Source organism: Ambystoma mexicanum, chromosome 2q (genome assembly GCF_040938575.1).
Source record: "Ambystoma mexicanum isolate Mex_15411 chromosome 2q, UKY_AmexF1_1, whole genome shotgun sequence".
Classification (NCBI taxonomy): Eukaryota; Metazoa; Chordata; class Amphibia; order Caudata; family Ambystomatidae; genus Ambystoma; species Ambystoma mexicanum.
In genome coordinates, this window is record NC_090924.1 from 819276584 (window position 1) to 819304033 (window position 27450).

The following is a 27450-nucleotide window of genomic DNA, read 5'->3' on the forward strand; positions in this document are numbered from 1 at the left end:
TAACTATAGGGAATATAAATAAATAAAAACATAAAAATATATATATATATACATATATATATACACATATATATAACATTTTCAAAATGGTCCTATTGATTTCTTACTCATTATTGCGTTTAAAATTTTAATCTGCTCTGCGTGTATTCTACGAAATATATACAATATACTTTGACAACAAATATTACAAATCTAATTATCATTCCATAATGTTTCACATTACATACTGTATTGTCCCGTGCTCGTCTGATAAATGGATGTTGGCACAGCCATTGTAGCGATAGCAGATTGGGGTCCTTCTTCTTCAGACTTTTCTTCTTCAACCTTTGGAACGCCAGGAACATCAGAAGATAGCTCATTCAAATTTTTTCTAAAATGTAGAATATAGTGTCATCATTACAAATGGAAAACACGTATTGTCTATTTAGACTACAACTAACAATATGTATTACAAAGGAGGTATGTTTTTAACTTTGAAGCAAAAGGCAGACTGAGGCAATGTTACATTTTGGGTAGTTTCCTTTCTCGGGTTGTAGAGGCAGTCTTGAACGGACTTCCTCACAACATGCTTATTGGCTTCCTTGCACTTTCATATGAGGGTTTCAGTAGAATTACAGGTACCCACAGACCCGCGTTGCAGGTGAAACACATACTTGAACCGCAGGCCTGAGCTTGAGACTTGAAAGAATAATTGGTGTTTTGAGGCAGCCGATGAGGCTTCTCGAACAGAGAGAAGTGCACGGCTCTATATAACAAATTCAGTTCATATCCTGTTCATTTGTGGGGTTAGTTAGGTTTAGAACTTTTTTTAAAAAGATATTTTGATTGGCATTTTAAGGTTTTGAACATAAACAATAACAATCCCCTTCCACACAGGCCTCCCTTATCCCTCCTCCCCTGGATCACTGAGATGCATAACTTTCCAAGGTGAATGTTCAGGGCATAATGAGTCGTAGTCTATAGAATATCCAGTAGTCTTACAGCCTCATCACGAGTTTGGCGATAACCCTTAAATACATTAGTAAAGCGATTACAACCGCATTTAAGGGTCCGCCAAATTAAAGGTTTGGCTGCATTTACCCCCAGCTCTGATTTTTGGCGCAATTACCATGTGGTAATACCACCGACGGTAGTTGCGTCGAAAATTCCACATTGGGCCCTATGGGGAATGGTGAATTCCCGAATGGGCCTAATGGGGAATGGGCAATTACCATTCTGCCAAACCTGTGATCCGGTGCTAATAGCGGCAGGGGTTTTGGCGGTGATGCTATTAGCCCTAGCGGTATCATGATGAGGCCCTTAGTCTTTAACGCCACTATAGCTCTCAGTAATCTTTGTGCAGGAAATCCAGAAACATGTCCAACCTGTTCTTGAATTTGGCTTAGTCTCCCTGGATAGTATATGTTACCCATTCCAGAGAGGTGTAGTGCCATTTTTTTGCTATCCATTCCTATTCGTTGGGGATCGTGCTTGCTTCCACCTTTGTGCTATTACGGAGAGAGCCACCACGCTCAGGACCATGTATGCTTTCTTCTGCGGCTTGGGCAGGAGCGTGTCCAGAACATCGCTCAGGCCCAGAATAGCTTCTCTGCATTCTCTCTGTATTTGTGGGCCAAAGATGGCTTTCATTTCTTTGTTAACTACTTCACAGAACGTTTTTAGTTTATGGCGGGACCAGCAAGTGTGGAGCCATATGCCCACTTCTTTGCACCCCTGTCAACACATCTGAGATGCTGTGAGGTATATTTTATGCAGCTTCTCTGGGGTTAAGTGCCACTGCACCAGAATCCTGGTACACATTTCCCTGATTTGCATCCCTCTCATTAATTTATGGGTTCGCTGTCACACCTCTCACCACTGTTCTTCGGAGATCGGGAGGGGAAACATGTCCGCCGATTGTTTCATATAGGGCCATTTGGCCTGGGTCCCTGGTGTGGTGAATAATTTGTACATTTTGCTAATCATTTGTCTATCGCCCGAGCTTGTTAATACATACGTTTCTAGCAGGGTGAATACTCTGGTGGTGGATTGTTTCATGACCGGCGACAAAATCCAGTGCCTCAATTGAGCACAGCGATACCAATCTTATTCCCTCAACCCCATGGTTTGTTTGCAAAGCTGGAATGACTTAACCTCCTTCCCCTCCATCATGTCCCTGGCGTGGTTGCAGCCAGCCTCTTCACACCTGGCAAATGCTCCTTTCTCCAACCCTGCAGTGAATTGTGTATTCCAGAATAGGGGAGAGAACAGTGACAGACAGGCCGTAACTCCTGCTTTTTTAACCATAGCGTCCCATGTATCCCCTATCCAGGCCGTTATTTGGCTTCTGTACATTCTGGGGGGGTCGGTCCTCCCTGGGGTACCACAAAACCTCGTCTAGGGGCCTACCCACCACTGCCCTGTCCATCCTTTGCCAAATGCTGTCAGATTTCCCATTGAACCATTCTCAAATTACCCTCAGTTGTGCTGCCCAGTAGTACATCTGAAAGTTCGGGACGCCCATTCCCCCGCTCCCGTGGGGGTACTCATGACTTTCCATGCCACCCTCGACCTTTTCCCTTGCCAGATATATTTACCTACCAGTTTATTCAGGGTCTTGAAGAATTTCTGGGGGACCGCGAGGGGGAGAGTCTGAATTGTATCCAGCAGGTGGGGGTAGTTTTCTTGATAAATGTGTTCCAGGGTGCTGGTTATCGTCACCCCTAGGTGTCGGAGGGACCCCTCTGCTTGCGCAAATTGCCCTGTATCTGGTGAGTCTGAGGGTGTGCCTCCTTGTAAAATCATTAGCTCACATTTTTGGTTGTTGACCTTCAGGCCCACCACTCTGCTAAATTCCCCTAGAAGTACTGTTAGTTTCGGGAGGGAAGTGTTCATTTCGGTAAGTATGACTGGCAAAGGCCATTGCTTTATGGTCTTCCCCTCCAAAGTTAACACCTTTTATGCCCCTCTCCTGTCTGATTCTAGCTAGGAAGGGTTTGAGAAATATTGCATACAAGACTGGTGACATAGGACAGCCCTGTTAGGTACCCCTGGTTACTTTTATGACCTGGGAGACGTGCCCATTAGCCTGATAAGTGGTGCTCTGTAGTTAGCTTTGACCAGGCGGAGAAAGCCTGAGCCGAACCCCATGTTAGGGAGAATTCTCATTCCATGGCTAATTTCCCTTACCTATAGAGTCCCCCAGCAGCTTTGCTGGATTTGAAGGGTTTGTTTCTTTTCACCTGCTAAGAGTGAGACTCTTTTTCCCACTCTTAGGCATTTTTGCTATGTGTGTTCTGGGCTATTTTTGTGTTTAATGCCTATGGGATTTTCTCTCCCCCATAGGAACCATCTTTATTCACATGTGTTACACAGCACCCTCAGTGCAGATACACAGGAGTGTTGTAGCGACCCCCAAACATAGACTCCATACCCTGGGACTGACTACTGTCTCCCAGGGCATGTAAAGTCCCCATTGCCTTTACTAGTCAATTATTATGAACTTAACCAATACCACCCATCTTACTATGGAGGTACTGAAAAGGGTTCATAGTTTTTCCCTTAGGTTCATTTGCGAGGGGGTACCGTAAAGTCCCTCTCTCTAAAGTTATTGGCTGGTGGCAGTGGTTACTCCCATAAATATTCGACCGCGTATATTTTCCTATGGTATATTCCCATTGTTCGAGGCTACCACTTTTTCTGACAGCCTCTAACATACCACTGGTCTATTTTATTATAAACTTTACTCCGGAAGGTTCTATTTGCCAGAACTTTAATATAAATTCTTTCTCGTGTCTTACTCTACACTCCTAACCCAGGTCGGGGATTCTTTGTTCGTCCTTTTGGCGGGCTTCTGCTAAGAAGCCCTCCTTTCAGTGCCACTGAGTCTGGCGTGGGTCCTTTGTGTGGGAAGGGGAGTTGGACCCCTGGACAGGGTTGCCTGCGCAACCCATGTCGCACTCTATCCTGATAGGCTGGAGGGTCTCCCACCAAGATGACCACTCCACTGTGTGAGTGACAGTTAGGCTGTATGAATGGGGTTCTTTCTGCATAAAAGCAGGGTCCTGAGGGCTGGAAAAGCAAGGCATCGCCACTGGAACTACGGAACCGAAGGGGAGAGAAGCCACGGACATCTTCAGCACCTGCACTACCGGTGAAGCCCTGCTGCAGCATCTTACCACTTCTCTTCCACACGACAAGAGGAGATCTTCTTCGCAAGAGCCTTCTTCCCTTGAGCTGGTGGGACCAACCAGTTCACCAATCGCTTCCTCGGACCTGCCTTGGTCGAATCGCCAGTGCCCAGCACTTGGAGGCCGGATAGCCAGGCAGCCATCCACCCGGACCGCAATTTACAGGAGAGCACTTTGTTTTGTTGGGCAGCACCGCGGCTGGTTTCATCTCTGGGTAGTGCAGTAACTCGAACCTTCCTCCAGGACGAGAACCCCTCTTCCTCTGCTGGATCCCCCGAACTGCAGGAACTACCAGGAACAACAGCCACCGCAGGAGCCACTACTTCATTTAAAGGTACTTTGTTCCGCCAGGCCTCCCTTTCTGCGTGGTAGCCTTAAAGGTTTTTTAAATCCTTTATCTACTGCTGGGTTGGCCACCCTTTTGTCTAACATTGTCTTTTGCCTTGCATCTACCTTTTCAATATTCGTTAACCAAAGACTTAACTGCAGCTACAAGAACATTTTTTCTCCTAAACTCTTGGTCCTGTACCACTGACTCTGGCTCAGGCCTATTGACTCTGGCTGCTCTTACTAGATTGATTCTCAATGAGAAATGTGTTGATGCTCCTGAATCTTCTAAACACCTCTTCCATCCTACTGTTTTTACTTGTGAAGTGCCATTTTGCTCAGTTTTCAATTACTTATCTTTCTGCTAAAGTATTACTGTGCATTACTTGTTCACAAAATTTCAGGGAAGTGTTGCTAGGGGGTGTCTGAAGATATTTCGGCTTAACTTGTGCTTTCCCTCCCTTTCACTAAATTGCTAGAGTGCCATTTGTAGTTAGTTTTCACTGTGCCGTTTTGCTCAGTTTTCACTCTACTCCCAACTTGCCTACAATTGACTAGGAAGTTGTATTTACTTTCCTTGACTAAACTTAACTTGCTTTATCAATTGTGATTTATATGTTGAACTAGATGTGTATAAAATAAATCTATAGATTCTCTTTTTTTATACAAAGCTTTGGTCAGTGTTTCCTTGTGCCATAGTGCTGTCATACCTATTGTGTAAACCCTGAATACTGCTCATCTCCCTCTTGAGATAAGTCTGACTGCTTAGCCACAGCTACCAACAGAATCTTTGTGGTACAGACTGATACCAAAGGGGATTTTTCTTGCTCATCCCTGTAGTCTTAATCTTCTGTAGTGCTCCCTAAGGGAACTGCATAGGATTCTGCCTAACACCCCTCTGCCTCCATGGTGGCAAACAGGAATGACCATTCGACCCAGTCAAAGGCATTCTCTGCATCTAGAGCTAAGACCCTGCCCTTAGGCCCACCCTGTTGTATTTCTCTATCAGGTGACAGATTCACCTAATGTTGTCAAACGTTTGTCTTCCCTCGGCGAAGACCGCCTGGTCCGGATGGATCAGGTCTGGGATTACTTTATCCATTCTAGAGATTAAAATGCCTGTGAAGATTTTGGCATTGAGGTTTATTGGGGCAATAGGGCAGTATGAGCTACAGAGGGTTACATTCTTGTTTGGTTTAGGGAAGAGAACCACCTTAGCTTCTTCCATGGACTGGGAGATATGGCCTGAGACTGAGAAGGAGTTGAACATGGATGTCATTAACGGGACTAATGTGGTCTGGAACGCCTTGTAAACCATAGCAGGGTACCGATCGGGGCCTGGGGCTTTATTCGGTGGTAGCGATGGGATCGCCGCCCAGACCTCGTTTTCATTGATCGCCCCTTCAAGGGCGTCTCATTGACTTTGGTCTAGCTTTTGTAGCGGGGAAGGTCTTAAGAAGGCCTTTTGGAGGTCGTTGTCAGGACTTTGGGAGGAGTACATGGTCGAATAGAAGTCAGTGAACGCCTGGAGGATCTCCTCTGTTAACGTGGTTTCCTTTCTCCCCGCAGTCTGAATGCGGTGTATCGTGCCTGCCGCCTCTTTTTTCTTAACCTGCCTGGCAAGCAGTCGGCCAGCTTTGTTTGCTTGGACATAGTACCTCTGTCTCAGGAACAGGAGTGACTTCTCCGCCTGTTTGGCCAGGAGGGTGTTAATTTGCCCAATGAAATGCCTATATTCCTTCCTAATTTTCGGTTGTATACGAATTGTTCGAACTACAATTGTTTGAAATACGATTGACCTTTGCACAATTGACCGAATTGTGAAGGTCAATTGTTACATATATGCGGGGGGAAACCCCCCCGCAACCTCCATTATATATATACATATATATAACCAAACCTATATATATATATTACTATTACACAATTGACTGCATATATATATATATATATATATATATATATGGTCAATTGTGCAAAGGTCAATTCGGTCCCTCGACTTTCGGTCAATTAGGTAATTCGAACAATTGTGTTCGAACAATTTGGGTAATACCTAATTTTCACCCCTTTATTGGTTTCCATTCTAGCCATCACCACTTTTAAGCGCCTTTCTAGGTCCATCTGCAGGGCCCTCTCCTGCTTGGCCCGTGTTGCCTGCTTTGCTATGAGCACCCCCTGATGGTGCTCATAGCAAAGCAGGCAACACGGGCTTCCCAACCTACCTGTTCCTGCACAGCCAGGGTCTTATTTTCCCCGAAGAATTCTCGGATGGACTCTCGTAACTAGTCATATATTACTGTGTCTCTCAGCAGATGGCGAGGAAACCACCACCTCCAGAGACCCGACTCCCCTTTTCCCATTGGAGTTCTAACTGCAGGGGAGCCTGGTCTGACAGGACTATGGGTCCCATTCCTATGCTCCGTACTTGGCCGAGCAATGCCACCGAGACACATAAATAGCGGATCCTTGAGACTGTCCTGTGCACGTGGGAGTAGTATGTGTACCCCTTGGCGCCCCCTTTCAATTCATGCCAAGTATCCACCAAAGTCAGTCTATCTATACTAACCTGCAGGTTTCGAGATGGAGCTTTAGAAGTGAGCGTCCTGCCCGCGATTCTGGTCATGGTTGGGTGCCATGCCATATAAAAATCCCCTGTTAATATAAGTTGGTCCGTCATGTATTGGTCTAGTTTCTCCATTACCCCGTGCAAGTACCCATCCTGCCCTGAGTTGGGGGCGTACACTGTGGGGATTGTAAGAGGTTTTCCTCCCCATTGGAGCTGGACAAAGAGGAATCTACCCTCTTTGTCAGCTTTTGTGCCTACTATTTCCTCGTCAGGTAGGTGTCTAAATGTTATGAGCACCTTGCTCTTATCGTTAGCATGTAGGACCTGGGGGTACCCTCTCAACTTCAATCTGTGTTTATCTTGTATACAGATGTGGGTCTCCTGTAGTGTCACTATTTTGGGCTTAGCATCTTTGAGGAGGTTCTCTAGTTTCTGTCTTTTGGCCGGTGTGTTTAGCCCTCTAACATTCAGTGTGAGTATTTGGCTCCCTTTATTGCGACCCATACCCCGTTTTACCTTGAGTATTACCTTGAGTATTGTGGCGATCCCCCTCCCACTCACTCCCACCCCCCTCGTCCACCTCGTCCCCCTCTCCCATACCCCCTCTGGTTAGAATCGGCTCAACTTCCCCTGGCCATAAACTTGGCCTTAGAAGCCGGGTCTCATTCCCTTCTCAGAGATTAACTGTGCAGGTAGAGCTATCCCTCTGCCCTCCCCCGATTCCAAGATCTGTGACCATCCCTCCCACCTCCCCGAGTGGACCCCTGTACTGAAGTTCCCCCTGGAACCCTGTGGCGGTTGCTGGGTGGAAGGTCTATTTAGCCTAGGGACTTTGGTCGCTGTCCCCCTGGGCCCCGCAGATGTTTACATCTTGTCTTTGGGCCTCATCACGAGTTTGGTGGTAACCCTTAAATCCGGCGGTAGCTCTGTTACCACCGGATTTAAGGGTCCGCCAAATCAGGGCTTTGGCGGATTTCTCCCCAGCTCTGAGCTGGGGGGAAATCCGCCAAAAATTTGCACTCATACCGCCGGCGGGAAATCCGCCAGCGGTATGAGCGCAAAATTTCCCCATTGAGCCCAATGGGGAATGGGGAATTCCCGAATGGGCTCAATGGGGAATGGGCAATACCCGTTCCACCAAACCCGTGATCCGGCGCTATTAGCGCCGGGGGGTTCAGCGGTAGGGATATTAACGCTGGCGCTAATAGTGCCGGTGTTACCGCCCAACTCGTGATGAGGCCCTTTGACTCCCCTACTCTTCTACACTCCCATGACTTATCTTGAAAAGCTTTGTGTTCTGGCTTCCTGTTTTGTCCTCCGCTTGCGTCCACTTCTTCTATATTCAGGATCTTGAGCCCTTCCCCCAGCGTAGTGATGCAGTGTTGGCGTCCTTCCCACTTGAAGACCAATCTGAAGGGGAATGTCCACCTGTATCATATCTGGGCCTTGGAGAGGGCCTTGGTCACCGAGCCCATTTGACCGGGCCCATTTGCCTCCTCTGTGCTAGTGTGGACTTGGCCGGGTCTTGAAAGAGTTCTATTATTGTGCCATTCACCTTTATCAGGGTTGCTTTCCTCGCAGCTGTAGGATCATTTCTTTTTGGTCATATCGTTGTAGAGCCATCACAACTTCTCTTGGCCTGGCTACGAGCTCCTCTCGTTGCGGGCCCATGCGATGGATTCTGTCTATATGGATTTCTCCCCCGTCTCTATGTCCAGTAGTTCTTTGAATACTTGCTGCACTGTTTCCCTGAGGTCGCTGTCGTTCACACTTTTGGGTAATCCCTTCACCCTGATGTTCGATCTTCTCGACCAGTTCTCCAAGTCCTCTGCTTGGAGCTCCAGGTTATGTGTTACGACTGCCAGTTGTTCCGCTAGTGCGTCTATCTTATGGGTGTCTTATTCGTGAATGGCATTTTCATTGGTGTCCACTCTATCTCCTAGCTCCATAATGTCGCCTTCAATTTCCTGTAGGGATTGTGCTAGCTCTGTGCGTATTAGGCTTAATTGCGTTTGCAGGGTGACCATCATTTGGTCGCTGAATGCCTTAAAGTATTGTTGGAGCACCTCGCTTGTGACTGCTTGTCCCTGTGGTAACACTGGGGGTTCCTCTGTCCCCTGCCGCTCTGTAAGCGCTAGGTCTTCTTCTGTTGGGGTTTCCCCCTCTTTTCTCCATAGCTTTTGGAGGGCTCCTTCCTGTTTTTTCGAAGGACTGGGTCCCAGAGGCCCCTCCTTGGCATCCTTGGGCTTGTTACGCGACATTGCCGGGTGGCGTTTAGTTAGTTCCTGTTTGGACTTTGATGCAGGAAGCTTCTCCCGCGGGCCTTTGGTGTTCCTCCTTTCCCCCGAGCGGTAGCTGCTTGAGTCGTGTGGGGGGGGTGGGGTTCTCCTCACTCACTCTCGGGTGCCGCAATTTTCTGATTGCCCAGTGGGGCCTGGTAAATCAGAAGGTGGTACCAGTTTGGCCAGGGCGACAATTGGTGTCCCACTGATTAGGAGCATCTTTAATTGCTTGTCCTTTCCAATCTCCGGCCTCCCCACTTCCAGGGGTGCTCCCAGTACCCTTTATATTTCGGGGTTATTGTGTTAACCAATGCTGGGGGCCCCTCTCCGCTTGTCTTGTGCTACGTGCTTCTTGTTCTCGTCGGGTTACTGAGCGGCGGCGCGGACCTGCGCATTACTGATGGAGTCCAATGCTAACACCCAACAGCCTGCGCTACCTCCCCGTTACCGCCCCAGGTCGGTGGTCGGGATTGCTGGAGGAGGCGCAGCAGGCAACCTTTCAGATTGCTACGCCAGCCTGGTTAGCTGGGTGATGTTAGTCGCTGCTCTTGGGGTCTCTGCACCCTTAGTGTGGGGGGGGGTGGAGTGGCGGTAGGCTGATTGTAGTTTAGCCTGCTTACTTGTGTTGCTGGGTGTCCGGGGCTGCTCGGGCTGCTGTCTTGTAGGGCTGCACTGCTGTCCATGTGCAGTGGGTCAAGAGGAGCATGAGGGGTCTGGCTGCTTTGCTACGACCCCCATTGGGCCGGAGGGGTGTCAGCCGTGACCCATGAGCATTCCCTTGCTCCGTTGGGGTGTCTGCGCATGGATGGGCACCCCCTGTGTCCTCCCGCTGTAGTTATGGGAGGCTGGATCTCCCCTCCGGTCACCCCGGGTTTGGTATTGGGCCGCAGTCTTTATTTATCGCACACTGCGCCGCTCTGCTTATGACGCCTGGGTTGGAGTTTTCATTGGGACCATCTTCTTTCCGACAATTCCCCCTGTATTTGCCACCTTGGGATTAGGTGTTTCTCGCTGCTTATTGTGCCTTTATGGGGTCGCGGGGGAGGAGCACGCACCCCACAGTGGAGTGGTTGCAGCGGCCATCTTGGAATCATCAGGTTTAAAACCATTGTGTGTACTATTACTGCTGTCGTGCTACCTGCAGTCATTTGTCACCCTAAGTGTATTCTTTACTTTCCTTATTTCATCTCTAAATTGCCTTTGATAGTCTCGCTTTCCTTAGTTTCATCTCATAATGAAGTTTCTTGTAAAGTTTATTTTAATTTGATTTTTCAAGATTTGTACTTTTTTCTTAGTGATGGATGGAATTTTGATGAGCCTGTCGTTGAGCTTGTAGCTTTTGATTTTCTGCAGAGGTGTTTGCGAGGAGGATCGCTGTGGTAGGAGCTTAGCGGAAAATTGATATTGAGCGTGATAGCTCAATGGAAGCTGAAGAGGAGGACCTACTGCTTATGGTGAATGCGGGTTAGTGGTGGGGATGGTGGTGAGGGTGGGAGAGTCTACTGTTGATGTGGGTTCAGGTTGCAAGCCTGAACAGCAACATTAGGGGACAGAGGGAGAGTGGTGGGGTGGGGGTGCTGAAGTAGATAAGGCTGTGCTGCAAGTAAAGTTGGGAGCTGTGGTTGAGTTGATGTGATAGTGTTAATTGAGATGGCTTTGGGGGAGGCCCCTGTGTGGTGATGCCTGAGGCATCTGAACAGATTTTTCAACTGTGGTGGCATGGGTCAAGTCCTAAAAATAAAAGTGGGGGGACTCATTAACAAACCAATTGAATGTGGCATCACCAGAAATTAGCATATCAAGGTGCCCTCTAAAAACAGTGGGGGAACTCGGTCCACCAGCGTGCACCCTCGACTTGAGTCCTGAGTGGTGGTTTTGCTGAGATGTATGCAGCAGTTGCTTTTCAGTGTTTTCTCAGGTAGAGATGTAGTGTATACTGAACAGAAGGAGTAGGTATCTGAGGCTGTAGGTCTAGGAGTTACAGGGGTGTCAAGCTGGGTGCAGAAGTGTCTGGCAAAGATCACAAAAGGCCTGGAGGTAACATCACCAATCCAATTACTTGATTATGGGTGCAGGACCATTTTTCCCGACCTCACTGGAAGACTGTGCAAAATATGTCGATGAGATGGGAAAGGATTTTCTAGTGCTGTGTACTGAGGACAACATCCAATGCAAATCATATTCAGCAGTTTACCTTCTTACATCTGACAACCATGTGTCCCCTCCTTACTCTGACTCTACAATAGACACCAGTGTAACAAAAGAGGCATTTGCATCCCCTCAAGGGTTGCTGGAAACCACCAGTCTATCAGGACCTAAAGAACAAGGTGACGTACAACCCTCCCACTCACAGCCTGTTATAGGGGCAGCGAGCAGGACGGTTCTGCTTCTTTTCCACCCTTTGCTGCCAAATGATGCTGCCCTCTCCATATGAAGGCACCTGTTGGATCGCTTCACTGCCCTGTAGGTAATTTGCTTACCTCGTGCTTAAGAGTTAGTCAAGGGGATTTCAAGAAAGGTCCAACAATGCTCACAAGAAGCATCTAGCCAATCCCCTGTATCCATCTTGTAAGCAAGCAAGAGAGAAAAAGGCAGTCTCTTGAGTGTCCGAATGCAGTATTGAAGAATGTAAACATTGTTGAAACAAGTGTATTTTATTCAGACATTTTCCTCTGTGGGAGAACAGGTTGTGAATCCTACTGATAACCTTGGTTCTGATGGATGCAATGGCTCCTCTGCAGATTCGTTATCTATCGAGGAAATGTCCAGCTGCCGGGTTGGGACCTTACAAATAACACTTGCACAGCACTGGGTGGTGCAACTCATAGCAGAGGCACTTTCACGGCATCCTACCAGTCTCCACTAGAAGTGCCCATTATGCAAGTGGCTCCACCCGTCAGTGCCCAAGAGTTCCCTGGATATCCCACCACAGGTGGCCTGGGAACGTATGTTAACTGAGAGGAGCAGGTCGTTCAATACGACTCTGGGGTCATTTCCAAAGTCCCAGAGTCCCAAGGTAAGGCATTAAAGCAATGCATAATCCAATTACACCTTACCTTTACACTCCATGGGATTGTTACTGCATTTGAGGTGAGCAAGAGAAATGTTACTCAACATAGTAACTACTGTAGTCTTTCCATTGTTTCCTTTCTTCAACACTTATGAGGTAATTCATCCTACAGGGACAAGACCAGAGAGTGATGGGGAGCAGCACTTGTAAAAATAAATAAATAGGTAAAGCACCAGTGGGCATGTGCCACTCCTCGCGTAGTGTGGACCCACCCAACAGTGAGTCATTTCTGCCCCAAGAGGTGAGGCTCTATGCAACTGCCAGGGGAACGGAGGGCGGGCCAGATGGAGTTAATGGGACTATGGACTAGGGGTACAGTAACATTTCCTTACTCCCAAATCCCATCGCCTTTCCTCCACACTTATGTGCGATTTAGAAACCACCAGCAACTTTGAGAGGGTGACATGAAACACTTCAACTGTAACACAGATAATGAGACTGTGCACATACCAGTCTAACATATTTTGTAGGACCACCTGCCCCAATAGGGCATCAGATCTCGAGCTGGCATCCAGAGAATAATGCTTGCCGAAGGTGTGCAGGTTCTCCCGCATCAATGCTTTGCAGATGTCTTCCAGCAATACTTATCTCTCTGGAAGGTAAGAGGCACTGCTTTTTCCCTCACTAGGTCTGCATGAAGATCCTTCAGAGGTTTCAGCTTGCTCGACTTGTAGTTTGTAGGACACCTAATACCCATCTCGTAATGGTGGCCTCAGATGTTGCAGTTGTAGGAAAAACAAAAAAGGTGTTCCAAAGCCCTTCTCACTTTCATACTTTCAAAATAAAGCTTGGTTGCCATAGCCACATCCCAGTACTGTAGAGCCCTCTCATGAGCCAAGAAAGGATTCAGAAAGAAAACTGAGAGGTTTATTTCCAGGTTCATATGAAAGTCTGAATTGATCTTTGGCAAGAATTTTGGGTAAATGCAGAGAACCACCCTATCGTTATGGAATATTAGAAAAGGAGAATTAGCGCAGGGTGCCTTTAGTTCGATGTGATTGAAACCAGCAAAGCAGTGTTTCGTGAGACACGATTCATGTCCATTGAAGGCATGGCCTCGAAAGGCTGGTCGTACTGAGGATGTGGAGGCCTGACATGCAGATACAATTTTAGCACACCTGCAAAGTGCCTCTTACTGACTGGTTTTGAAGTGGCAAGTTCCAAGGGCTTGATGCTGGTTTCCATCAGGTGAGCAACAAAAGAAATGACATCTTCAAGTTTTGATAGCAGAAGTTGAGGCCTCTTTCTACATTCCAGTAACAGAATCCTCTCCATTTGCTAGACTACTCGGATCTAGTGATTGATTTCCAGGTGGCTTAAAGGACATGCAAGTTCTATTGTGAAGACGTGGGTGTCCATACACTAAGTCCTCAGGTGCCAGGACGCTAAGAAGAGAGATTGGGCAGATGGGTGAAGGATTTTCCCATCTTCCTGTATGGGGAGATCCAGCTTGATGGGAATAAATTAGTGATGCCTCTCTGACATCACGAGAAGGTTAGAGAACCAAAACCTGTGTGGCCCAGCTGAGGCGATCAGGATCATATTCACTACCCTGCTGTGATCTTGCATGTGGATTTCCACTGGGACCTTGCTCAGTGAGGAATACATAGAGGAATTGGGGATCCCAATTGAGTTGGTATGAATCCACACATCGGCCGCTCCTCGATGCAAAGAGGCTGCACTTTCAGTTGTATTGGCTGGTGAACAGGTCTATTAGTAGAAAACCTAAAATTCAGAAGGTTTGGTTGGACAGATCGCACTCGCTGGGTGCCTGATTCATTCTGCTGAGCAAGTCTGCCGTCACATTCAGCTGCCCTGCTATATGAGAGGCTATGAGAGAAACATTCTGTTGTAGCGCACAATGCCACAACTCTTTGTTCCAATCTACAAAGGGGAGGAGACCTGCCCCCCCTTGCTTGTTGACATAGTACATCACTGTTGAATTGTCTATAAATATCAGGACCCTCTTCTCCCGAAGAGACAGAAGAAAAGCCTTTCAGAGCCAAGGAGATCGATTTGAACTCCAGAAAGTTTGTGATTCTCTGTGTCTTTTAGGGTCCAGATACTGTGTTCTTGTAGATGACCCATAGAAACCCCAATCCCAGAAGAGATGCATCTGTGTTGATGGAGATCCTGGGTTCCTCTTGAGCTAAAGGGATCTCCTGTGAGAGATTGTATGCATGAGCCCACCACTCAAGGTCCTGCTTGTGTTGAGGGTAGAGAGAAACGAGGATGAAGGTCCTGCCACTAGATGCAGCTTTGTGTTCATCATAAAGAGCCTTGTGTGGGGAACTGCCAGAACACAGTGGGACATATGCTGCAACAACTTCTGCAACAACAGAGCTGGAAGCATCTCCGATTTCAGGAATATGGTGGTCAACTGCTGAATAGACTGAATCCTTTCTGAAGTAGGGAAGGCTCTGGCATGCACTGTATTCCACAGGAAGCCTATGCCAGTAATTGTCTGAAAGGGGATAAAAGAAGATTTCTTGTAGTTCACTAATAAGCCCAAAGAATATGTTGGGACCAGGGCCCTTAGAGGGGAAAGGGAAGTCCCCTCTGGGGTGGACGTCCGAATAAGCTAGTCTTCCAGGTAGGTGTATATATGATACCGCCCTCCATGAGATAAGCCATTATGGCTGACATACATTGGTGAAAGCTTAAGGGACTGTGGCCGGTCAGAAGATGGAGGTGGACTCTGATAGACTATTTTATATTCAACTTTATTAAAGAAAAAGGAAAATGCCTAACTCTCCCTAGTCTATCAGGCATCCCTACCTAACACAACTAACTAAGGTGTTTGTCAGTCATCCGTGAAGGTCTTAACAGAAACTGTCCAATGTCCAGAACTAACTAATTGACGCTACCACTATAATAACAACTCAAAACAGAAGATTGACTCCCTTCTCCTGTTATGTGGTTTACTTTTTGTAAATTACTTCTTAAGTAATTAATCTTCAAGTAACCTCTGGTTATAGTTTTGATTAGTTCATACAGTTCATATATGACTTCACTTGGATTTGCCTTTCTGAGATGGTTATCCTTTTTGGTTCTGTCTAGTTTCTTTTGATCCTTTTTATACAAATGTATATTTCTCTCTTCCTAAGATAAACAGTTCCACGATTTACCAGTCTCTCTTTGTACTCTCTTCTCTAGAGCTTTATTCACTTGAGACTGAATATTATAGTATTGATTCTTGTTCATTTCTTGAGGTTTTATATTATGTGTTTCTTTCTCTTTACGGAGACGAGTAAAATTAGTTTCATAATGATTCCATGCACTTCTCTTGGTTTGCGTATTAAAGTCTCTTTATTATGATTGGGACGAGTATGATCAATCTCATATTGATCGTTGCTCACTTCTCTTTGTTTAAGTAAGTCTCTCCGCTTGATTCACTTGATTCACTTATAAAAATCTCTTGACTTTGAGGAATATGATCAATCCCATAACAATTATCACTACTCCTTCTGTTTTCAAGTATCGCAGTCTCTTTACCGTGACTGGGATGAATAGGATTAGTCCTATAACGATTATCATCTCCCCTCCGGAGTCTCCCATTTTCGGATATACCTGTGACTTCTCAGGGTAATGTCACTGGGATATCTTTTGGATTGGGGTTGCTTCTTTGTATCGTCAGGTTTCTCTCTTCTCTCTGTTGATATTGAGGATGACCATGAAGTACTTCATGTGCCGTTATGTTTCGTGCTTCTCTCTACAGGCATGTTTTGGCATTGTGTGGGGGACTCCTGGTCCACCATGAGGATTTTGTGGTCACGCCACCACCTATGGTATATTTTTCTCCTTCAGTACTCTAGGACGCCCCACGTCTGTCTGTTTCTCGGTAAATTGCTGCGCATTGGTATCAGCTTTGCGGTCTTCATTGGACCTGGGACGCTGCACACCCAACTCTCTCTCTCTCTTGAATTGGTAAGACGCTGCACCTCTATTTCTCTTCCTTCTCTCTCACCGTATAGACACTGAGTGTCTATTTCCCGTCCTTCTATCCAGGCAAGACGCTGCACATCTGTCTCTCTCTTTCAGTAGCCAGCAACATCTGCGCTTTGAAACTTGCTGGCTTTTTCTTTTGCCAGTCTCCTCCCTCTGTCTGTACAACAACACCTGAGACTTCCCTGGTGTACGTCTTGGTCCCTCATTATTACTCTCAATTGCTTCTTCATCCAAGTGGAATGGGATATTCCATTTACAAAGATATTTTGGGTTTCTCTATGGCAATACAAATATGGGTTTTTCTTCATGTATGGTTCCACAATACATGTATTCAGAAATAGTGTGCATGGGATTTTTAGGGAGTTCTTCATAAGAACATGCGTCCTTATACCCAAACGGGGAGTCTCTCCCAGTGAAGTACCACTTGCCTCTACCCCTAGGGAGGGTATTGAAGAGCCTCAAAGTGGGGGCTCCTCCTTGGGGAGAGGGGTCGAATTCCTGTTATCTGTCCCATAGCTTTCCCCTTATTTTTCCAGCATTGCCTTCTCCACTGACCGGAAATTGACTTAGGAAGTCTACATTCCCTTGTTCCTGTACCTTTTGATCTTCAACTGTAAAACAGAAGGGTTGTAGTTCCAAGAACCACCTCATGATTCTGGTGTTGGTGTCCTTTCTTAGACTCATCCAGGTTAATAGAGAAATTACACGTTACTCACCATAGTGACTAACGCACTCCTAGTCCATAGTCCCCTTTCCTCCATACTGCATGGGCGTCCCTCACTACGGATAGGAACAGAACCTTTTTTCGCTTAGAAAAAGAATTTCCCCTTTAAATTTAAATGCACGCAGAGGTGTGGTCACAGGCGTATCTGCTCAGCTGACTCTGCCCTCCGGCGCCTCACCTCAGTCCCCTTTTACGCATCGGCCAGATGAAGACTACTGACTAACTACATTTTAGGGTGTAGATGGAATGTCATATGGAGGAAAGGGGACTCTGTACTAGGAGTATGATAGTCACTACGGTGAGTAACTTGTATTTACTCCTACGTCCCGTCACCTTTCCTCCATACTGCATGGGCGATTACAACTGATGATTAGCCCTTAGGGAGTAGAGGTGACCTACAGCCTTATGCAAATAGATTCCTCAGCACTGGCTGGCAAAAGGCCGCATCTGACCTTGCGCTGCTGTCCAAACAACAATGCTTTCAAAAAGTGGATGGGGAAGCCCATGTCGCCACCCTGCTGATGACCTGCCATGACACATGCCTTTGGAGCGCCACTGCGGTAGCCTTTGCCATGATTGCATGGATTTTTAAATTTGCTGGACAATCCTTGTTCTGCCCCTTGTAAGCTTCCTCAATAGCCACCACCATCCATCTTGCTATGGAAGCTTTAGAGCCCAGCTTTGATCCCCCAAAGGTTACGAACAAGGAATCAGACTTGCGTAGCTCCTTTGTCCTTTTCAGGTAGAACTTCAGAGTTCTTCTAACATCGAGAGAGTGCAGGACCCTTTCCGTGTCTGACTGCAGATTGGGGAAAAATGTTGGAAGCACAATCTCCTTTTTCAAATGGAATTATTGGTAAGAACGTTGGATGAGTGCGAAGCAAAACCTTGTCCTTGTGGAAGGTAGTGTATGGGTAAGACGCAATCAATGCTTGTATTTCACTGACTCTGCGTGCTGATGTGAGACCAACCAGCAACACCATTTTAATGGTGACTAGTCGAATGTCTGTTGTTAGGAAAGATTTCATAATTGTATGTCATTTTCCCCCCATGTGTCAACCCCCAAACCGTTTGCTGCTGTTTTAACACTATTGACTGACTTTGCCAGAGAAGCACAGCCCTCAGCTGCACTCCTCTGGGCTTTCGCTCACTTTTCATGGGGAAACTGACATGCCCTTAAGACAGTCAGTACTGGGAGACTTTGTTTCCCTTAGTCCTTTACTCATGTTGCAGCTTTTGTGTAACATGTAACAAGTGTGCAATGTAATTTACCTTACAGCACACTTGGGTCTCTAGTCATTCCAAAGGCCCTAGAAATTCTCGCTGGACTTTTTATGAACTGTGCAAATGTGTCATGGACAGGACTGGTGGCAGCTATCGTGTTCTGATATTTTTAACCCTTTCTTGCCATGTTAACCGCGTTTACCGCGTTTGGCACGAGTAGATGGCCTGGCTCCAAAATGGCCATGCCACAAGGTTCTTTGTCCTGTCCTTTGGCCATCTTGCCCCTTTACCTTCCCCAGGTCGATTCGACCCGGGTCAGTCCTTATTTGGTCATGCACTTTCCCGCAAAACCCAATGCTTTTGCGGGCTTCTGCATGCCTTGTGTGTGTGCCTCCAGGATGTGGGCTGGGATGTCTGTTCCCAATACACATCCCGGGTGGCAGAGAGTCTGGAGTGTCCTGAATGCCTGGGACCACAGTGATCCGTGATTGGTCCACGTATGGAGTGAATGTTTGTGAGCAGATCTCCCATTGGGTCCTCTCTGTTTTGGCGCAAAGGGAACTTTGGATAAGAGGAGGCTGAAGACACCACTACCATGTCGATATCCTGAGTTCACACCGAACAAGGGATAAGGAGCCAAGTATCCTGCAACAAGAAGCCGAGTCAAGGAACCGCTGGTGACCCGCTGGAAGGTTTGGCACCCTGAGCCCGCTGTCGTCCCATGGGACCCCTCTGCCGCTGATCGTCCTAGAAGGCCTGCGAAGACGCTTCGACCCATTGGAATAGTGGGATCTCCTATTTTTGGCACCTTCACCAAACCCTGCAAGTAAGCCTCTTCGGAAGTGTACCTAGGCCAACCAGTGGGCTGACCAGCTTACACGGGAAGTTTGCTCTGTTACCGCCGCTGTTTCGAGGAGGACCTCGAAACTTGGTATACTGCTAGCTCTGTGTCCACGGCACCCTCACACCTAATTTCGTACACTTGGCGTTCCCAGGTTTGAAGTGAGACGAGTGCGCCTGGACCGGAAGAAAACGTGGTTACCGTGTTGCACTGCTGTGGCAACGACCTGTGCAAGTTTGCTGCATTTGTGACCCCCTGAAGCCTGCTGCAGTGGAATCAGGCTGATTACTCCACTCGGAGCAGAGAAATCGGCACTGTCCCGTTTGGGAATCCTCGCTGTATCTCGGGAACTACGCGGTGTCGAGACGTCCTGATTGTCACATTCTAACCAGCCAGCAAAGTGGACTGTACTGGAGAAATGTGGGTCTGCCTGCGTCGGGGACCGGTGAGTAGTCCTTACCCCAACTGGTGGCCCCTAGCGCAGGAGCCCACTTTTATGCACGAAGAGGCCCCTGAGGGCCCCTTTCCACAGCTATTGCAAAATAGCAACTCCATCCCGCACTATCAAACTGCCTCTGCCCTCAAGAGGAGGTCCTGCTTGAATAGTGGGAACTTGTTCTTTATCGCCTTATCCACCTTTCTGAGCTACTAGAGACCCTTCAAGAGACCCTATTTTGTCCATTGGCACAGGCGCGTTCATGTACCATTGAGCATAAGGCTCCTCTCTTCGTAGGGCTTGGACTTCCTCCTAGTTAGGTGTATTCTTGATGTTGAACTGGGTCTAAAGATTACTTGAACTGCAGTTTTCCTCCCCATCGAGGTGGTCTACATATTTCGTTCTTTTAACCCCTTAGGCCCCATTGGTCTTGTATGTATATTGTGTTGATTATGATGTATTGGTTTACTTTAGTGTTACTGTGATTCTTTGCTATGGTCTATGTTACAAAGGTCTTGTAATAAATGTGTCTATATTTTTAATATAATACCTGTCTGGAGTAATTTGCAAGTGTCCTTGCTTTGTGTGCTCATTGACGTCTTTCAGTCACCCTCACCCCTCCTGAGACGTAGTCTTGACCGCCTGCCATAGCTACCCTGATTGGTCTGGCTTAACCAGGGGTTACCCTGTTCCAAGAAACTAGGTTGGCCTTCTGAACCTCAGCCCCTCCAGGTCTGAGTTCAGAAATCCTTCTTAACAAATTGGTGTACAGCGGTGGGATGGCACTGAAGGTATCCAGTATTGCACACTAGTGAAGGCATTTCAAGTTATTTCTACCAGGACACATAGTGAATTGTTGTGGTATAACTTTTAAAAGGTCATAGTCCTATCTAACAGTATGGAAACAAGTACCGTGTTAACTTTAAATGCTTCTAAATCCGAACATTGAAAAAGATGTGTGCTGAGAGAGGTGTCTCCTGTGAAGGCACCAAAATGGAAATGATCCAAAGAATCATGGCCTGGCAAGAAGCTCAGCTTAGTGCTATAGCTTCAGAGGACAGTGCAGAAGGAGGTGGGGCTGCTCTCGCTGGTAGAACTGATGGTTCTGCCGCTGCACTGATCCACAGCAACCATGAGGACATGGAGGATGTAATGTCAAATGTTTCCTCTGCCAGTGCTGATGGGGAGGCCATACTTGAATTCAAGAAACAGGAACTGCTGTTTAGGCAGAAGGAGCTTGAGTTCAATATGGCCAAACTAAAGATAGAGCAGTCAGAAAAACAAAAAGACAGGGATCACCAGTTGGAACTGGCCAAGCTTCAAGTTGCCAATGGATCCAAGGGTCCTGGACATGAGTCTGGGGCCTCCCCTCATCCAAGGTTTGCAAAAGATCTGCTCAGTGTGTATGAGGAAATGAATGGCATTATGGACTGGCTGAATACATTTGAGTATGCATGTGAAATTCAACAAGTTGACAATACTGATAAAATTGCCTGGTTACTTAGCAGACTGCCCCCTTCTGGCTGCAGTGCCATTATGGAAATGTCAAAATCTGAGAGAGCAGATTTTGCAATGTTGAAGCAAACCCTTATCTTAAAGTTTGGAAAGACTCCTGCCCAATACTTAAAAATATTCAGAGAGTACAAGAAGAAAGAGGGTGGTGCTTGGATATCTTATGTAACTGAATCCTTAAAGAACTTGACTGGCTCGGTTGAAGGTTATAAGGTCTCTACCTTTGAAGGCATGATAAGTTTTGTCATGCTGGAACATATTTTTGCATCTTCTTCCCCTGAGCTTAAGCAGCAGTTGGCAGATTCAAAGGAGATAGATCCTAAGCAGCTAGCCATTGCAGCAGATTTGTGGGTGTCACATAGAGTGTCCCATAAGGACAAGACTCATCCTGGTAAGCAGGAGGAAAGGAAAAAGTCCAAAGATAAGGAGGGTGGGGAAACTGATAAATGTTCCTCCCATAAGGGCCACAAAAAGAAAAATAAGGGTAAGACACAAGAGAACTTGCAGGGTAGTGGAGGTCAGCCTCCAAAACAGAACTCTGGTTATAGTAAGCCTCCCTATATAAACAGACCCATTGGATCTTGTTTTGCTTGTGGAGCAACTGACCAGGTGAAGGGGGATCCCAGATGTAAGGTCAAAACCTTGGGATAACACTCTGCTAATCTGGCCTTCTCCTCCTATGAGGAAGAAGAGATTACAGGAGCATCCTTCTCCTCAGACTCCTTCCCCAGCGGGATAGACGCTGAGGTAGGTTTAGTTTCCCTGGGTTCCTGGGAGCCTAAAGTCTCAGAGGGTTATGCTAGGATTCCAGACAACACGAAACACTACTTTAAAAACAGTGTGCTGATCAATGGAGTAGATACTCTAGCTCTTAGGGATAGTGGGTGCAGTCGAACTGTAGTGGATTCTACCTTGGTAGACCCAGAGGAAGTTGCCAGAGCTACTCTGATGCCCACTAAGTTGGCTGATGGCCCACCTCTATTGTTCCCAGTAATACCGGTAAATCTTACTATCCATGGTACAGCAGTCAGGATTCCAGTGAGCATACAGAGGAGTGTCCCATGAAAGGTCTTATTGGTCAATGAACTCAGAGCTTTAGGGGTTGTGGGAGATACATCTGACAGACCCTGCACAAGATCTCAAACAAGGGCAGCACTGGCCAAGACCCATGCCCTGACCCAGCCAAAGGGGAAACCCAAGGCTAAAGGAGTAAGAAAATCAAAAAGAGGGAAAGAAAATATTCCCCCTAACTCACCTACCACTGAAGTAGAGGTAGTTGGTCAATCACCAGGACCTGGTGAGGAGGTGGTGATGCCTGAAGTATTTGAACCCAATGACCATCCTGAACTAAAAGATTTGTTACTGGAAGGTGGTCCTGACCGGGAAGAATTCAGTAAAGGCCAACATGTGTGCCCATCTCTGGAAGGCCTAAGGAAACAGGTCTGCTCCCAGCTTGAGGGTGAACCTCTTGGGAAGCATCAGATTTATTGGGAAGGTGGGCTCCTGTATAGTGAGCCCACAGAGTCTACAGAAGGGGACCATAGGAGGTTGTTTGTTCCCCCTTGATGTAAGACCCTTCCTCCTGCAGCTGGCACACGAAGTGCCCCTTGCTGGTCACCTTGGTATTAAGAGGACCAAGCAAAGGTTATCCATGCACTTCTACTGGCCCAAGATGAGGGTGCAAGTAGAAAATCACTGCAGGAGTTGTGCCTCCTGCCAGTTATCTGGTAAGAGTGGCTCAACAATCCAAGCTCCATTGGTACCACTCCCAGTTGTTGTGGTACCATTTGAGAGGGTAGGAATCGACATTGTTGGTCCCCTTGACCCTCAAACATCCTCAGGCAATAGGTTTATCCTGGTGATGGTCGACCATGCCACCAGGTATCCTGAGGCCATCCCATTAAAAACTGTGACTGCCAAATCAGTTGCAAAAGCTTTACTTGGCATCTTTACTAGGGTTGGCTTCCCTAAAGAAGTTGTGTCTGACAGAGGCAGCAACTTTATGTTGAAGTATATGCAGGCAATGTGGAAGGAATGTGGGGCCACCTATATGTTTTCCTCCGCATACCACCTCCAGACCAATGGTCTGGTGGAAAGGTTTAACAGGACCTTGAAAAGTATGATTGGGGCTCTGGAGGAACCTCAAAGAAGAAAATGGGATCTTCTATTACCATGCTTACTGTTTGCCTACCGAGAGGTACCACAAGAGGGTGTTGGCTTCAGCCCCTTTGAACTTCTGTTTGGTCACCCTGTAAGGGGACCCTTAGCCATAGTCAAGGAGGGATGGGAGATGCCCACTCCGTCCACTATTACCAACGTAGTACACTATGTGCTAGGGCTCAGAAAAAGGATGGTACTCCTGATGGGGCTGGCTAGTGACAAGTTGAAGGCAGGACAAGCTCTGGTGAAACATTGGTATGACCAGAAAGCTTCCCTCATCAACTTCACACCTGGTCACAAAGTCCTGATCATGAATCCCATAAGGCCTCGGGCTTTACAGGACAAATGGTCAGGCCCTTACACAGTGGTGGAGTCACTGGGTGAGGTCAACTATTTAGTGGACCTTGGAAGGCCTGGACAGGCTCCAAAAGTGTTCCATGTAAATAGGCCGATGGCTTTCATCCCAAGAGTTGAAATCGCAGCACTACTATTGGCTTCAGATGTTGAGGGAGAGGAGTCTGAGCCTCTTCCTGACCTATTGCAAAGCAGTCCTTCAGAAAGCTCCATTGAGGGTGTCCGAGTGGCCCCTCACCTGACTTCTGATCAGCAGGCTGAGGTGAAAAATTTACTTGGGCAATTTTCCCCCCTGTTTTCACAGTCCCCTGGTTTGACACCTTGGTGCAAACATAACATAGACACAGGAGACAGTGTACCTACCAAATGTAGGGGATACAGAATGTCAGACAAAGTAAGGTCTTACATTAAAACAGAGGTCAACAAAATGTTGGATCTTGGGGTGATTGAACCCTCTAGTAGTCCTTGGTCCAGCCCTGTGGTTTTGGTTCCAAAGGCAGATACTTCTGAATTGAGGTTCTGTGTGGATTACAGGGCTCTGAATGCTGTCACCAAGACAGATGCACACCCCTTGTCTAGAACAGATGAGCTGGTGGATACCTGGGTACCTCCATGTACCTCAGCACGTTTGACCTCACTGCAGGCTATTGGCAAATATCCCTTGCAGAACATGCCAAGGAGAAGACAGCTTTCTCAACGCCAGAGGGCCTTTACCAGTTCAGGGTAATACCTTTTGGTTTGAAGAATGCCCCGCCACTTTCCAGAGGCTTGTGAATCATGTGTTGAATGGGTTGGATGAATTCTGTCTTGCATATCTGGATGATATAGCAGTTTTCAGTGTCACCTTGGAAGACCATGTGAAACACATAGGGATTGTGTTACAGGCTCTTCAGAAGGCCCACTTGACCATAAAGGCCAGCAAGTGCCAGATTGGACAAGGATCAGTGGTCTACCTTGGACATGAAGTAGGTGGCGGGAGGATACAGCCTCTACCCAGTAAAGTACAGGCAGTACAAGACTGGCCTACACCCCTATACATACCCAAGTGAGAGCCTTCTTAGGACTCACTGGGTACTACAGAAATTTCATGGCAGACTATGGTACCATAGCTTCCCCTCTGACTGTTCTCACTACTCCAAAGAAACCCAAGAAGGTAACTTGGAGTGAAGAGTGTGAGAAGGCCTTCAATGGCTTAAAAGACTCCTTGTGCAGGCCCCTGTTCTCAGGGCCCCTGATTAACAAAGACCTTTTATTGTGCAGACAGATGACTCTGACACTGGGGTAGGAGCTGTACTATCACAAGTAGATGAGAAGGGTAAGGAACACCCTATTGGCTTCATTAGTCCCCAGCTTAAGGAAAGAGAACTCAGATGGTCCACAGTAGAGAAGAACAAGTTACTTACCAACTGGTAACGTTCTTTCGATTGGATGTTCCTCCAACATATTCCTCGTCTTAAATGTATTCCATCCAGCTTTGCTGCTCTTCGGAAATTTTTTTCGGCAGAGGGCGCCGTGCGTCGATGTCTCGAGTCGATGGTCCCTCAAAGGCCTCCGTCGAGGGTGATGTCATCGGGTGTATAAGTAGCACGTGCGGCACCCGTTGGCCTCAGTTCTGTTTTTCCCCCTTTTTTTGCCTGTGATCTTGTACTGTGTAGATTGTGCCGGCAGACAGGTATCAGCCTTGCGAGATTTGAGATGGCAATAACCCGTAAAAATCTACAGAGGGGTAGGTTGGGAGGGCGATGAGGAATACGTTGGAGGAACATCCAATCGAAAGAAAGTTACCAGTTGGTAAGTAACTTGTTCTTCGAGTGGATTGTGTCCTCCAACGTATTCCTAATCTTAGATAGACACCCAAAGCAGGATTTTGTTACTTTCTCTGGAGGAGGGGTCAGATTTTTTTTTTTTATCAATGCCTTTAGATGGCGGAATAAAGCACTGCTTTTCCAAAAGTCAGCTCCCTAGACTGGGAAGCATCCAGGCTATAGAATTTTGAGAAGGTGTGAAGTGAAGACCAAGTTGCTGCTTCGCAAATGTACCTTATTGGGACACCTCTTTGAAGGGCCGTGGAAGAGGCGATGCCTCTGGTGGAATGAGCCCTCAACCCTTCTGGTGGGTCTTTTTGTGCTAGTCTGTAGCATTCTGAAATGTAAAGTACAATCCAGCGTGAAATTGTCTGTTTTGTTACCGATTGACCCAGTTTCCTTCCTGTGTAGCCTATAAACAACTGGTTGTCCACTCTAAGCCTAGAAAGTCTAGAGATGTAAAAGCTTAAAGCTCTTTTTGAATCCAGTCTGTGTAATCTTTCTTTCTCCTTAGAAGGATGAAGTGGAGAATGAGGGTAAAACAATTTTCTGACTTAAATGAAAATCAGATATTACTTTTGTTAAAAATGATGGTTTAACCCTCAATACAACTCTGTCCTTATGGAAACAGTATAGGGTGGCCCAGAAGACAGTGCCTGCAATTCGCTCACTCTTCTTGCCGATGTTAGAGCAACTAAAAGGCCGTTTTCCAGGCTCAAAAGGGGCACACATTAAGAATTTTAGGACTAAATTTAGATCCCAAATCGGTACTTGAAATGGGTGAGGAGGAAACAGATTAGTGAGATCTTTTAAGAATTGTGTTATCAAAGGAATTTTGAAGTAGGAGCACTCTTCCGATGAGCGCTTGAAAATGGAAAGCGCTGCAAGGTAACCTTTTATTGTTCCGATATTCAGACGTCTATGTGCTAGGGTCAGAAGGAAAGATAGTACTTCCGGAATAGAACATAGAAAAGGATCGACATTATTTTCCCTGCACCAGTTGCAAAACATTTTCCAACGGCAACGATATAGAGACTTTGTTGCTGGCCTTCTTGCCGAAAGCAACACCTCCATAACATCATCTGGAAGGTTCCAATCCCTGTATAACAGCCTTTCAGATACCAAGCATGAAGGTTGAGTGTTCTGACCTCTGGGTGGAGAACCTGACCTTCCATTTGAGAGAGAAGGTTCTCTCTCTGAGGAAGACGTACTGGAGGACAGATGGACATATCTAGAAGGTCCGGATACCACGTTCTCCTGCCCCAATCCGGAGCAATTAGGATCATGCGGTTTCCGAAGCGTCTCAGCCTCCTGACGACCTAAGGAATTACGGGAATCGGAGGGAACGCGTACAATAGTGGGAAATTCCAATCCACCACGAACGCGTCCCCCAGGGCTCCTCTCGGGGGAAATTCCCTTGAGAAATACCTTTCGCATTTTTAGTTGGTACTGGTTGCGAATAGGTCTACCTGAGGGGTTCCAGAAAGGGAGAAGATCTCTTGAAGGACTTCCTGAGTCAGTCCCCATTCGTGGGACACTGTGCTCTGCTTGCTCAGAGCATCTGCCGTCATATTCTCTTCCCCGGCTAGATGAATTGCCGTTAAAGAGATTCCCTCCTGAATCGCCCAATACCAGAGCTGCATTGCCTCTCTGCACAGGGGTAGTGACCCCACACCTCCTCTTTTGTTTAGGTAGTGCATGGCCACTGTGTTGTCCGTCATTATCAGGACATTCTTTCCCCTGACAGATGGCAGGAAGGCCTTCAGCGCTAGTCTGATTGCCCTCAGCTCTAAAAGGTTGATATGTAGTTTGGACTCCGATGGAGACCAACGACCGTTGATTGTCAAATCATTGGCATGAGCTCCCCGCCCCAGGAGTGAGGCATCCGTCACTAAAGTGATCTCCGGCCATGGTTGCCAAAAGGGTTCTCCTTTTAGGATGTTCTCTGTACAGGTCCACCATAGATGGTCTTGTCTGACCTTGTTCGGAATCTGAAGAAGATCCGTCATTTGACCCGAGAACTGGGACCACT

General features: G+C 47.0%; 1 protein-coding gene across 1 annotated transcript in view; it reads right to left on the bottom strand.

The window, feature by feature from the left end:
- Positions 1 to 219: 219 nt before the first annotated feature.
- LOC138569763 (cAMP-responsive element modulator-like) overlaps positions 220 to 27450 on the bottom strand; it is a 1496827-nt gene continuing 1469596 nt past the window's right edge. Inside the window, exon 6 of the mRNA XM_069648038.1 lies at positions 220 to 370. Coding sequence (XP_069504139.1) covers positions 220 to 370 — 151 coding nt within the window. The remainder of the gene's footprint in view (positions 371 to 27450) is intronic.